This window comes from Danaus plexippus, chromosome 30 (assembly GCF_018135715.1).
Source record: "Danaus plexippus chromosome 30, MEX_DaPlex, whole genome shotgun sequence".
Taxonomy (NCBI): Eukaryota; Metazoa; Arthropoda; class Insecta; order Lepidoptera; family Nymphalidae; genus Danaus; species Danaus plexippus.
This window is the reverse complement of record NC_083557.1, coordinates 3,189,849-3,204,830: the sequence shown is the minus strand read 5'-3', so window position 1 is coordinate 3,204,830 and position 14,982 is coordinate 3,189,849. Positions and strand designations below refer to the sequence as shown.

At 33.4% G+C, this 14,982-nt stretch overlaps 3 protein-coding genes across 17 annotated transcripts in view; 1 reads left to right on the top strand and 2 right to left on the bottom strand.

Annotated features, from left to right (window-relative positions):
• LOC116776693 (copper-transporting ATPase 2) overlaps positions 1–4,190 on the bottom strand; it is a 30,601-nt gene extending 26,411 nt beyond the window's left edge. The window contains exons 1-3 of one of the 12 annotated variants that reach the window (XM_061525629.1): positions 3,958–4,190; positions 3,621–3,661; positions 2,834–2,870 (exon numbers count right to left, since the gene is read on the bottom strand). In XM_061525629.1, coding sequence (XP_061381613.1) covers positions 2,834–2,870; positions 3,621–3,633 — 50 coding nt within the window. In that variant the 5' untranslated portion in view covers positions 3,634–3,661; positions 3,958–4,190. The other 11 variants (XM_061525623.1, XM_061525625.1, XM_061525628.1 and 8 more) reach the window with 11 other exon arrangements.
• A 266-nt stretch (positions 4,191–4,456) lies between these two features.
• Positions 4,457–7,539, top strand: LOC116776600 (glia maturation factor beta). The gene is made up of 4 exons (XM_032669829.2): positions 4,457–4,677; positions 6,714–6,823; positions 7,143–7,230; positions 7,402–7,539. The coding sequence occupies exons 1-4, from the start codon at positions 4,570–4,572 to the stop codon at positions 7,519–7,521; spliced, it is 426 nt and encodes a 141-aa protein (XP_032525720.1). The 5' UTR covers positions 4,457–4,569; the 3' UTR covers positions 7,522–7,539.
• A 554-nt stretch (positions 7,540–8,093) lies between these two features.
• On the bottom strand, positions 8,094–13,901 carry LOC116776599 (uncharacterized). 4 transcript variants are annotated; one of them, XM_061525603.1, is made up of 7 exons: positions 13,537–13,569; positions 12,191–12,221; positions 11,765–11,867; positions 11,426–11,523; positions 10,793–10,968; positions 8,795–8,961; positions 8,094–8,533 (listed from the first exon to the last, which is right to left on the bottom strand). In XM_061525603.1, exons 1-7 carry the CDS (start codon positions 13,552–13,554, stop codon positions 8,338–8,340), a joined length of 789 nt encoding a protein of 262 aa, XP_061381587.1. In that variant the 5' UTR covers positions 13,555–13,569; the 3' UTR covers positions 8,094–8,337. The 4 variants fall into 4 exon arrangements, with proteins under 4 accessions (XP_061381587.1, XP_032525718.2, XP_061381588.1 ...); XM_032669827.2 differs by lacking the exons at positions 12,191–12,221; positions 13,537–13,569 and adding an exon at positions 13,761–13,901; XM_061525604.1 differs by lacking the exon at positions 12,191–12,221 and having other exon boundaries at positions 13,537–13,656.
• Between the last annotated feature and the right edge of the window lie 1,081 nt (positions 13,902–14,982).

Here is a 14,982-nt window from a genome sequence, read left to right as displayed (position 1 = left end):
ATTTTACCTAAACACGAGCAGTTTCAACGTATCACCTTGATTGACATGTATTAGTGTCGCGTAGAAATTAAAACTTTGACACTATCGGTGAAACTATGTCGTCTCAAACTCGTACTAAGTAGTTATAATGAAAACTTTTTAATTAAATTTTAATAAAGTATTTTCTGTGGATATTCTGACATAAAAACGGCAGAGCATATTAAAATAATGAAAAATTATAAATATATTACACAAAGTATATTTTTTTTTTTTTTTTCTTTCTCGTTAACTAAAATCGGTATTTAATTAAACATTCCTACAAGGTTTTAGAAAATGCATTTCAAACGTAATTTCCACAGTCAATTATGTTCTAACTAACTGCATGATAAGAAACATCTAGTCTAGACTTGTTTACAAGTCTACACTCTATCATAGATAACGAAGAGAAATATACAAACACAACCTATTTCTTACGTAGTCGGTTAAGTAATTATAACTGATGACTACACGTCCGGTTACATGTAATGTATTTATATATACTATATGCAATTTCCTTATAATAACTCACGTAAGACATTGTGTAATTTTAGGAAATAATTAGAAAAAAAAATATTAATACAACCGAAAACACATTTAACTTTATGTGGCCGTTTGTTTTAAGCGCGAAAATTAATAACTTTGTGATAGTATATCGATGTTACGAGAGGATTATTGTCAGATAAATATCTTAATCAACTCGCAGCATCTTCAAAGATGATGAAGGCGGGAACTTGCATGTATGTATGTATGTGTATATGTATGTATACAAACCAAGACTGACATTACCTACAAACCACTTTAGAGCTAGTAAAAATCGGAACAACACAAACATACACACATCATATATATATATATATATATATATATATATATAAAATGAAAATACAATGGATAATTCACGTGACGCGAAAAAAACTTTCACTTTTAAAACGTCCGACAGGAACGTGCGCTCACTGGTGACTACTCACTACTGACTGCACCACAGTCTCAGACCTCGAGCAGTGTGATAGTGATGTGACTGAGCCTCTCAGGGATATCGACAGTATTGCGCTCCATGTACTCGATTTCGATAAAGTATATCCAGTTAATGTTATCAGGTTAAAGTGCTTAGCGATCTCGGTAACCACAAATATACAATTTCAAACTAAATACGTAGCGTTAATAGTTTTCCGTTGACAAACCGTGAACATGATAGTAACAATGTGAGGATAGGAAAGAAAATACTGTGATCTTTCCTCAATTAGCTGGACGATGTAAATAGTGGAACAAATAAACATATATTACTGTTATAGTAAGACATACTAAATATATGTACGTCTTAATTATAATAAAAACACGTAGTAAATATATATAAGCTTACCATATGTTTGGATCGTCACACTACAAAGAGCGCGTTAACAGATTTACATTCATAATTCCTGTTACGTAGTATTAAAGTAGGTTATTGAATGGGAAACGTGAAACTTGTGGTTAACATACAGATAGTAAAGAAAATTTGAGATCTCACTAAGCACAAATAACGCCTGTCAACATACGATAGTGATTTAAAATGGGAAAAGCGTTCTAAGAAAATCCAGGAGCCTTAGCTTGACCGAGATTAAAAATGTATTATTTCATATAATTAAATAATAATAATGTTATATACAGCATTACACTATCAATAGTAAATTTATCGATATCGATAAAAATGTCGACTTGCCGTCACTAGTCTCATTACTCGCCATTGAAATCGTTTATGAGGTATCAGAGTTATAAACTCATAGTTACAAAAAAAGACCTTATTTTAAGGGAATATGGTTTAAAATTCATTGTCTTTTTATTTTGATTCGCAACCACGTGTTGGTCACGTGGTCCAGTGAAAGGCGAGTCACAAGCAGAAATAAAATGAGACAAAGTTATCGGGGTTCGAATCTTAAGACATTTATTTTATTGAACAAGAAAAATCTTAAGACAATGCCTTCTTATATAGGTTGAATGAGAAATTTGTTTGTGTAAAAAAATATACATTTAAGTACTAACAGTGATATGTCATGGAATTATATTTTTAAAATGATTTGTTTGAGTGCTGGTTCCATACTGTTTCTACATTTTCAATGTTGTCTTTAGTATATTTACCACAAGTTTGCGTCACACTACATACGAAGCGTTTCACGTTTCTCATTCATCCTACGTTAATACTATAATGTGTCAAGATTTATGAATGAAAATAAGTAGCTCTCCGTATGGAGTGACGTGACGTGCAAACTTAGTCACTTGGTCGATAGATGGCGTTGTTTTTAACACCGGTATATATATACATTAATGTATTATTATTATTACTTTAAAATAATATTCTTAAACACTCCTTTCATATTAGATATACTTATAAAGTGTTTAAGAAAACCGCTAAAAAAGATCTTAGAATGTATTTTTAATTTTCACGCCATCTGTCGTCCAATAGGCAATCTACCTTTTAGCCTTGTTAAATCTAGCTCAATACGAAATAACTAATTAAAATTAAATAATATATACATATATCATTAACTAGCCGTGTCCGCGACTTCGTTCGCACTAAATAGTTATTTTCTATTATTAATAACAATAAATAAAATATTTAATAAACAAGTAGGCTAAATCACTCCCCATGACATTGCCTACCTGCGAGTGTTATGCCCATCAAAATTAGTCCAGCATTCCCAGTGTTTAACAAACGGACAGACAAAACTTGTACAAATATAATTTTTGGTGTAAGTATTTTATATACTGGAAGAGCCATTCATTTCATTTAAATGTTAATGTAATTTTCATTTGTTTTCAAAATATTTTAATGACTTACTTGAGTTTTTCCGTCTCCGACATTTCCGCCGGCTCAACTGAAACATGGAAATGTTATATACATATATATATATATATATATGTGTGTTTGTGTGTGTGTCTGCGTGTCTGTAGGTATTACAAAAACAGTACAATTGATTTTATCCCAAATTCTTTTTACCTTAAAAAATTATTATCACCAAATTCCATGAAAATTACCAAAAAGTTGACCAAGTAACAAGTTCTCATAGAAGCTAATCATCGTGATTACAGAGCGATAAACATTATATACAGGAGCCGTACCGAGACCGGCAGTCGGTTACTCGTCATAAATAAACCAAATTATCAGAGATATGTAATCATTTAAGACTTAGCACAGCATTATATAGATTGTGCGGACAAAAAATATATGCAAAATTCATACTACCCGCATTATGTACATAATTTATTTATTTTTGTACCAAGAATTAATAATAATTACATCATTATAAAAGAAATGTTACACACAAAGGGCAACTAATCTCTTGATACAGATCTCTGCTAGAAATACTTTTGGTAGAGGAAACGAAATCAAGAGAGAAGGAAAGAGAAAGAGATATACTTAAATAAGCATACAAACAGGTATATATTAATAGGAATTAAATCCAATAATAAATTTCTAACTATATGTAAAAGCTAGTTTAATATATTATATATAAAGTTTAACTTGTGTAAGTTTATAGACTGATATCACTTAAATTTTTGTTTAAGTACTTATAAGAAATTAATGTTTTTTTTATTTGGTTGTTGCTTACAAGAATAATACTTACAAGCACCATCCATGATAATATTGTTACTTCATGCCTGAAACCTGAAACGTGTAAAATATTATGAAAATATCGAAAAATCTAATTACTATTAACATTAAGTTATGAATTAGAGTAAACATAAAATGTCTTCATTAATTTATTGTTTATATTATATAGTAATATTTATATTAGTTGTAACTTAGGATGTTGGATTTGTGAGTTAAATCTAGTTTAACAAATGAGATGCGAGAAATTTGAATCAGAAAACAACTTTTACTTATGTTGATCGATGCATTACGACCGCGAAATAAGTGAAAGTTGCATAGATATATATTTTCGGAAATTTGACAGCACTCACAGATTTTTTATCAGTTGTTGACCCTTAAATAGGCCGTGCTGATATCTTAAGCACAATTGACTGGATGCGATTCCATAAATTTGTAAAATTCACTTCTAAACACACATTTATAAACACTTAATTAAATTTACTTGTGCATTCGGTTGTGCTTTATTTCATACACCCATTCAATAAATTTACTAGACAAGGAAACAATGTGTTTTATTAAAATTACATTTCAAATAGAAAATTTCTATTCAACAATACATTGTGACATATGACAGGACATATTTGAATTTTGACGGAAGCTGGGTGTCAGTTGTTTGAAAATATGCTTAATTATTATAAACATAAATTTAATTATTAGAATAAGATTTATTTTAAAACGTCTGTCAATATTTCAATTTATGAAATAAAATGATAAATTTTAGTAATTAATTATTAATATAAAAATTTCTAAACGTAACTAAGCGCTGTCATTATTTGATAAGTAATTGACGTTTGTCATTATTAATTATTTGTTGAGGCATCAACGTTTCGTGTCGGTGTTTAATGTTGATACTTGTTGAAAGATTTAATAAAGTAATATTAACTTTATAATTTATTACATTCCAATATAATATAATTACCGCTATGTCGGGTCAGAACGTTAACGTCTGTGATATTGGTGAAGATGTTAAGGAAAAACTAAAGAAGTTCCGTTTCCAAAAACACACTTCGAACTGTGCTCTGATATTAAAGGTATGTTAAAATGAAAATAACTTAGTAATGGACGTAAATCAGTTAGTTATTCCACAAAACTGGATGTTAAAACATACCAAAGCACCATACACTGATGATTAATTAATTATTGTGCCTTATCATGCTGCATAATGTTTATCTGTATAATTATAGTTTCTACACACATAAACTATAATCGTTATTTCCGCTCGAAGCTTTTGCAATTTGTGATAATAAAGGGAGACATTTTAGAAATAGATGCAAATCAGAATAAAAAATATTTAATGCTGCTTTTAATGCTGCTTTTAATAAACACAATTCTAAAATGTACTTATTAGGTATCAAATAATATAAGCAATTGATTCTTCAATACCCAAATTTTACTCCATTACATTGAACAACGAGATGGTTAATGTGAACCTATATTATCAAATATCAACACAAGTCAGGATAAAAAAGGTTGTATTTGTAATGAAACAAAATAAAATATAATTTTTTGCTACACTAACATGTGCAAATTAATAAATATATTGAGAATTATTATATGTTGTTGTATAAGAAATTTATATATTTTCTTGTAACAACACACACACACACACACACACAGATATATAGAAAAAATTATCTAATTATAAATTATGAACAAGTAATAATAGTATATACTATTATTATATGTATATCTATATGTATATATATATATATATATATAAATATGTATAAATATATATATATATATATATATATAGATATACATATATATATGTACAAGAAATGCTTTGTATAAAATACTATTATTTACTAAATTTACTGGCACTTTACTTGAATAATAAAACTTCAGCTAGAATTTTTTATTTTTATATATTTTTAATCTTTATGAACATCACAAAGAGGTTGGTATGACATTAATTTCATTGTGTGTCGTTAGCATCGAAGCTCTCAAATGTAGCAACCAATTTTGAAGTTGAAAATCATTTTCCCGGAGGCGGTTCTTGAGATAATATTATTCAATAGTGTATCAGCTCTTACAAAATGATGTGAGGTCTTTCCTGGCTGTGGTTACACGATTGAGCACCTCACAGCCGTCAGACACAAATATAACAATCAATTGATAAGACATGAGTCCGAATAATATGTATGTGTTACGAAATTTAATAATCATCATCAGCCTATCTGAACCCACTGCTGAGCAAAGACCTCTTCTCACATGGAGGAGGTTAGAGCATTAATCACCACGCTTGCTCAAGACGGGTTGGTGAAGTCAATCTTATAATTTGTAATTATAAGACCAGGTTTCCTCACGATGTTTTCCTTCACCGTCCGTCAGTGGTGTCTAAATACTCTTAGAAAGTACATATGACTCGGAAAAGATCACATTGGTACTTGCCAGGTTTCGAACCCGCGCCCTCACGTATAAGAGGCGGGCCTTTAACCTCCAGGCCACCACGACTTATCATGTAAATTACTTACGTTAAATTCTACAGACGCTGACATCACCTCCGACATTATTTCCACAAAAAATGTTGATACTGTAAGCCATGATCTATATGTTAATGGATCGCTCGATATATTTACTAATCATAAGACCCGATTTTTAATCAAAAACTAATACATAATTCTATAAAGTATTTGTACATACAGACATACATGAATTATTATTATATAATATTGATAGGGAATATTGTATGAGAAATATATATGTCGGAGTAGCGAGCACTTTGTCGTTTCTTAAAAGAATGACGTCAGCATAACTGACGTCACCGATGACTTCACTCCTGAATTTCGTCAGGAGCTCAGACTCTTGAAGGTAACCTCGTTGACGGTTTGACGAATACCTTACTCCGAGGAGGTCCGTACCCTGCAATAGCTCGAGCTAGACTATCCGTAATCTGCGGGTGGTTTTGCGGCTGACACCTGATAATTTCAACTACCCTCAGTTATCAAAATAAAGTCAATTGCGCCGTTATATACTATAACATAATTTACAAACACACATACAACTCGAGAACGAGTTAATAAAATATGAGTCGTTTTATATGTATTGGTTATTTAAATTCCAGGTGAACAGGGACAAACAAGCGCTGGAAGTGGATGATGAATTAGACAATATAGAGCTAGAGGACCTGCAGGAGATACTCCCGTCACATCAGCCCAGGTTTATAGTTTACAGGTAATTCGTAACATACAAACATTCATCGCATTATTTGACTCCTCATAACTGGAGCTCATCGTGTTGAATGTTCCGTAACTAATTTCAAATGTCACGAATTAATGTTCAATATTAATACTAAACTATTACACCCAGTAAGGAATATCTTCTTCTTCCTGGCAATTATCCCAGCATTAGCCAGGGTCTGCCTTCCTGCTCAAACTCCTCCACTTTGCATGGTCTTTAGCAAAAAAATATGTCCGGTTATAAAACATAATCCTAATATGATGCGAGGCTCTACAACTTTGTTCCGTATATGATAAGAGAAATGTAATTCCAGCTACAAACTGGAACACACGGACGGACGGATATCATTCCCGATGTGTTTCATATTCTACACGCCGCGGGACGCTCACATGGAGCTGCAGGTACGTTTATATATATATAGCAACGCCAACGAAACAAGATAAACTATGTAAACAATCTCATATACAGTTGTGCTATGACGGATATAGGTACATTTTTATCAAGATATTTTTTAATGAAACAAATGTCATTTTAATATATGTTTCCTTTACGTCTGTATTCTACAACGCCAGGTGATGTACGCTGGAACACAACGTGCCTTAGCTGCTGCTGTAGGGGCTCCGAGGCTGTTGGAAGTCAGAGAGATTGACGATCTCACCAACGAATGGCTCAACGACAAACTTAAAAGATAGACCGATATAGCATGTGCCATAGTAATTACATAATGAACCCACACACCAAGCGTCCCAAGCGTCACATTTACGCTTCTGTGATGTGACGGGGCAAACTCGTTGTAAGGTTTCTGTATTCGACATGTCCTAGTGGCGTGTAACTTGTACACGGATAGTTTGGAAGTTTTTTATCATTCTAATCAGTGAATATACTCGTTTTTTTAAATCTATTAACGATAAATTTATATTTTATAACAGTGAATCCTATTATGACACTTGCTAGCCGCCATTTTGTCTTATACTTTTTCCTGCATCACATTCCTGTCTTATTTGACAATGTTCTTTTTTTAAATGCTCTTTAAAATACTGAACGTTACTAGTGTGTTGCCAGTCTCGATGGATAACATGTAATATATATTAAAATAGGTATTTCTATGCATTTATATAATAATTAAGAATTATAAAAATAATATAGCAACTCTATATCTCCACTTGAATCGTTTAAATCCCAACAAGAATATGTGTTTTATTTTTAAATGTAAAACTCCCATCAGACAAAGACATTATATTTTAAAGGTGAAATTAAATAAATCTTAAAGCAGAACACATATATTTTTTGTATGTTTGTCTGTAACAATAAATTATTCGTAAAAAACTTTATTTGTTTCATTTCTTCAATTAAAATTACATTTCCCATAAGCATTATAAAAATATATTATTTGAAGACAGATAAAAAGACCTGTCACTCTAACTGGGATACAAAAGTGTCTCATATATATATATATATATATATATATATATATAATTCAAGGTCACATTTCTATACTAAAATGTGCATCAATAGTATTTCTTTCCCATGACTTTAGCGAGGGGGGTCTCACTCATAGTCAGGTCAATCCCGTACTGCAGCATGTGGGTGTAGGGCAGCGTGGCGAGGACCTCGTATCCACATTTCGCTGCCAGGACCTGTGATGAGGTGGCCGTGAACACGGTGGACACCGCCTTGATACCGAACGCTTTACACATGTCCTCTCTGTTGACATAAACACAATATAATATATGTATTAAATAATATTCTCGGAGCGAACGAAATCTCAACTGACTTGACCCTTAAATCCCTTAACTTGACCTCGTGAAAAGTTAATCGCTTTATAAGGAGTAGTTCATCAAATGATTATAACTTAATGATAACATTGTGATCTATAGAATTTGTGACATGAAGTTTTAAGTCCTTAAATCAGAGGAGCCGATCTCGGTGAGTCTAGCAGTGCGCTGGTCAAGACTCTGTGTTCACCTGACTTGTATCATCCTCGCCCCGATGTTCTGTCCTCGGTGGGCTGGCGACACTGTCAGTCCGCTCGAGGACAGGTAAGTATCGACGTCATAATGACTGAAAATATCCACCAGCTCCTCGGCCGTGATGAGGGTCTTCAGAAGCTTCTCCCATTTTTCACCTTTGACCTTAAAATAGGATTGAACCTCTACTATTAACTGAATTTTTAGATATTTCTTGAGGATTATACATAACTTAGCTACTAAAGGTGAGCTGTTTCATTTTATTTATTATAATCTAACTCTTTTACTATACAGCGTAATTTTTTTGTTGCTCTATCGCATGTCACGTTACAGGCGGGCAATATGAATGTATCGGCTTCTGCCAGATGAGCTTGTAGTAATTAGATTGAATAATGTCATTGAGGCGAGTTGTTGTGTGGTGTTATGTCTGTGTTTTGATCAAGATAATTATTTAGTTTTAATCCTTCAATCACCCGGATGAATATATCTGTTATGTAAATGATCAGCATTTTTAAAACGCATTTAAAATGATCCTATTGTCGGGTATTTTGTTGAAAACTGATTTCCTATTTCCAATTATTTTCAATGAAAAGTTAATTTCAAAATAAATAACTTTTTTGGTATTTTTTCGTAAAAAAGAATGAAAACTTTAAATTACAAGTACCTCAGTAAAATTTACACACAAATTATATGACATATGATTTAAAGGGCATTCATATTGCGATAACACTAAGTTTTGATTTTCCCGCTCCTTACACGCAGTTCAAATATCAGTTTATAACGCTGCTGATATTATGAGTTATGTGAGATAATGTTTTTTGTAATCACGAAATAAATCATGAGGCGATACAATATCTTATGAAAAATGTCTCAAAAACTCTTAATCATAAAATGGAGTTAGAGGGATCCAAAATATTGGAGAGCATACTCCTTTGATGCACATTCTGCTGTCTTCGAGCTTGGAATAATGTCAGGGGTCCTTAAAATCGGTAGGGTCATTAGGGTCTTGTGGCTACTGACTATAGACACCGAGAAGTTCTTAATGTAATGGGATCTTAGTACTAGTACTACTCTCCCTGAACGTCTAGTGATCTGGTTTTGAACCCCGTAATAGTGTTTAGGACGTGGGCTCTAGAGTTGGTTTCGGTGTTAGCGCAACTCATTTCATACTTTTTAATCAAAGGAATAGCGCCTTTTTGAGGAAAATATTTTATATTGACTGGACAAATCAATGCAACTACAGGCCTATCGCGATAATCAATGATCAGCTTTTAGCTAGAAGCGAGCCGGCTTGTAAGTGATAGTGACGTTTCGGTTACTTTGTAGCAACCGTGATCGCGCCGACCACTCACAATCAGTTGGATGATTTGGGTATTTAGAGCCGATGGCACGTAAAAAAAATGTTACTAGCATAAAAGCCCCAAAAGACAACTCTTCTATAGTTCATCAAATAACCGCAAACTTTTAATCAATTGATAGAAGTTAGAAAGAAATTTATTGTAAGTTACAAACGTTGTACACAAAATACATAAGTAATTTCAATTATCATAACTACAGGAAATACGCGACAGATATACATGACTTCGGATGTACGAGAAGTAAGATAAGACATGAACTAAATAAGCACTGATTTTGTCCCTGTGTTTAAGAAACTCTGTATCCAGTAACACAGTCCTATATAAGAGCCTGTCAAAATTACTTTCACCTAATAAATTAATACCACAATTCAAATTCAGACTAATATAACTGTAGTCTTTTGACTACAATACGTGAGACTGTAAAGAATACAATTATATAACTATTATATCCCTATTTACAATAACACTACGTTTATTCTGAACATTTATCCTCATTTGATGAATATGTTTGTCGACATATTGAAATGGACTTAAAGCGATCGGGAAACTGGAGTGTCTGTCGCCAACGTGAAAAGTAAAAGAAGGCGAGAGAGCACTGTTAGTACTCGAAAGGAACCCTTCAACCTGAAAAACCTTACATTTTCAAACTCTTCGTGACCGTCTTCCTTGGTCTTCACTATAAGTATGTTGAATCCCACCAGCTCCTTGGTACGCCCCTCTTCTTCAGTGAAACAAGCGATGGAGATGTTCTGTGAGAGCATCTCCTCCCAATTGTTACGTATCGATGTGACAGATTCCGCGTCTGTTTTTATATCTGAAAGTTAAAATGATTAGAGCCTTCTAAATGTTTCTAAATATTCTTATATTATTTTCGTTCAATAACATTGCAATTGAGGATTACTGAAGCATTAATCATATATTTTTTCAACTTTACTAGTACATAGCACACTTACAAAATAATAATAACAAAAATAAAAAACTATTGTGTCATTAGAAAAAAAGTAGTCTTCATAAAATACCAGCCCCCTTACTACACTTAACCTCACTACATACGGAGTATTTCAAGTCTTTCATCAATAAACATCGATACTGTCGTGTGAAGATTTGTGAACGTCAAACTCGGTACTCTATGTATTTAGTGTGGGAATAGAAACTTATGATAAGGTTACAGGATAATTCTCTTGCATTTGAATTGTGTTTCAATCTCGTATAAAACGTACTGATTGTGAATATTAACGTTACTTTGTTATATATGTTTTTAAGTGTCATACTTAACGCCAGTGAGAGCGGCTCGTCTCGGAGGAATGTCTCCTGCATCATGTCGAGGCACTGCCTCCTCACGGACTCGCTCATGTCTACTATCTGATACCTATCAGGGACAACACATATTGCGGCGTATATGAAAACAGTTTACTATCTTTTGTTCTATATTAAAATTATTATTAATACATTTTGAAATGTTTTGCTATTAACTAACTAAGATTTTAGATTGGTGTATAATGTATAGGTATATTATAAATTAAAATTACTAACAGACAATAAGAGAGTTGATTAGTAACGACCTAACCTTAGTATTATTACTATATATATGTATCTCCAAAGAGTCTCACATTTCTGCGGGCTTGCCATTTTTCTGTTTTCCTTCAAAGCGACTCCAAACTCTCCCCAGAGGGACAGTTTCTGGTCTCGTCCACTTCATGTTAATAACAACACCTAAAATGACAAAATATACACTTGCTAGTAAATCTACTAATACTGTATGACGCGTCTTGTCGCAGTTTTAAGGAAGGTTTGCGGACGCCGCATAAAGTTGAAATTGGGCTTCGTTGGTGACCTGTTCCCTGAAAACTGTTTGCATGGTCACACTACATACGAAGCGTTACCAGTTCTTTACTGATAAACATACGTTAATACTGACTGTAGTGTGGCGATACTATGTTGTGGCGGGGCTGCTATAAACAGTAGTATTACTGCTCTGATCGAATTAGTTCATGAGTGATGAGTTTAAAATTTATCAGACTTTCGTAATACTTAACTTTCTTTTTCTAATCCATTGTTTTTTCCGACCTGTTGGTACATAAGTATATATGTAAATAAATAAAATTGAATTGTCTATTTGTAATTTCAAATTAATAGATTTCACTCTACCAGAGTATATACAATACTTATTACAATATTTTTTTGTGTGTAGGTCTGTTTGTTATGGCTATACTTTGCGCGGCTGGACTGAATTTGAGGACACTTTCACTCACTATTTCTCGATTCGACCAAATCTTTGTGACGTTATTAGGTACTCTTTCAATTAGAAGCCGATTTACGAAATTATTTTTTTAAAGAAAAGGACATTGACCTGATGAAGTTATATTAACACGGAGTCAGGATCTGACGAAGAAAACTACGACAAATCGAATAAAAGCCAATAATGACGACACGCGTTTCTTAAACAAACCCGGCTACAACTTGTTACATAATAATACGCTCTTAAATAATATGAGTAGGTAAATCGATTGCATTTTATATTTTATCTTCAGATAATAACGGTTATCTTTGAGTCCAATCTATAGATAATCCAAACAGAGAGATATAAAACCTCTTAGTACTATAGGTAATATTGTTTGTTATCGTATTGACATATGACTGTATGTTTAACACAAGTTTGCGTCACACTACACACGAGTCGTTGCACGTTCCTCATTCAATAACCTACGTTAATACTTACAGTGAGAAGATTTATGTATGATAAAATTTTAACGTTGCGTATGTCGTGTGACGATGGACACTTGGGCTAAGTATATGGAGACAATATTAACTTATATATATATCTGTTTCTTTCAAACGAGTTTGATAAAAAAATCCATAGGAAATATTAATGAAGAGATGCAGTGTATTATTTAGAAACAAATGGAAAAGCCTGAAGGGTTCAATAAAAAGTATAGTAAACTTATGTATCTATCAATTTAATGTAATAATTCTTCGTCATAAACATCAATATTCATTTTAAAGTTCACGAAACTCGTCTAAAACATTCTCCTTAATAATATTCCGTAGAGTAAAAAAAAAAACAAATTATTATAAGGCTAAATCTCATAAAAAACCTAAATCTCATATGAAGTCTTTGTAAGTCACACTTCACGAGATCAGAATATTAATAAGGGGAAGTTAAATTCAACAAGTCTATTCGAAAAACAAATACAAGTTTTAAAACAGTGACCGAAAATATTCACAACAACTTTAAAATATGGACTATTTAAATTGTTTACCGGTTAAAGTCAAAATACACTAACATACATTACATACGAAACGTTAACATTTTCTCATTAAAAATACTTCTCACATTATAATATTAACGTATGAGTGTAGAGTATAAAATGTGTGAACTCACTATACGACGACTACACATAGACGAAATATCAATCAAATCAAATCAGTTTTCATAATAAAGATAAAAAATTACAAGCACAGGCTAGGTATATAAGTATATCACAAGGCATAAAATGTATATCAAAATACTAGATTAGTGTTAGTAATTCCGCGACGACCTACGTGAGAATAACTTTATTTATATAAAAGTAAAGTTTGTACGTTATATGTGATTGTCGAACTTACGTTTTTGTTATACGACAGGAACATGTGCTCGCTTGACCTTCTGATTGGCGACTGAATGATTTTAATAAAACCGATCCTGTTATCACAAATGCGACCTTATCACCGACCGATAGAGCCGTCATTCGCGATGTTGCGAGTGATATGACGTGTTTCCAATACACTAAGCTATTTTGATCGTAAAGTGTTGCTACGTATCCAATGACGTAACTTAAACAAATAATACATAAAACTGTGTGTCCGAGGAAGACTTTCAATCTCATCGCCAAAAATTAAGGTTACCAACTTTTAATGTAATTCACTTATAGAGTCGAGTGTCATTTTATTTTATTCTTTTGTATCTCAGATGTATAGGTATTATAAATGAGATACAAGATTAATTTCTTCTAGAACTTTTTCACTTTTCTTCTAGAACTAGGATTTTGAAATGTTTAAGATGTTACTTATATGGGGTTTTCCAATAGGGACGCTTGAACTTTGACAGCTGATTGCGGCCATGTTGTTTGAGTGACAGCTGTCAAATGGAGTGTGTTATATTCATTCCGTCCTCCCAAACCACCATGGCAGGTTACAGTGTCGAGCAGCACGTGCAAATCATAAAATTGTTTTATGAAAATGGGTCTTCAGTTCGAGCAACGTTCCGCGCACTTCGCCCGTTTTACGGTCGCGATGATCGTCCTGCCGAGTCGACTATCCGTCGATTGGTGGACAAATTCTAGTCAACCGGGTCAGTTAACAATCAGCCGGTTCCCGTGCGTCAACGTAACGCGAGATCTGCCGAGAATATCGCCGCTGTGCGCGACAGTGTCCTCGAAAACCCGCGGCAGTCAATTCCGCGTCGCGCACAGGAACTCGGCCTTTCGCAGACGACAACTTGGCGAATTTTGCGTTGTGACTTGAGCCTGCACCCGTACAAGATCCAGCTGACCCAAGAGCTCAAGGTTAATGACCATAGACAGCGCCGTGTGTTCGCTGACTGGGCATTAGAGCAGTTGGAAGTTGACGCCGATTTTGGCAAAAAAATCATCTTCAGCGACGAAGCGCATTTTTGGATGAATGGCTATGTCAACAAGCAAAATTGCCGTATTTGGGACGAGACCAATCCACACGAGGTTCACCAAGTGGCAATGCACCCGCAGAAAGTGACTGTTTGGTGCGGATTTTGGGCCGGAGGCGTGATTGGTCCGTATTTTTTCGAAAACGATAATGGTGTGGCCGTCACCGT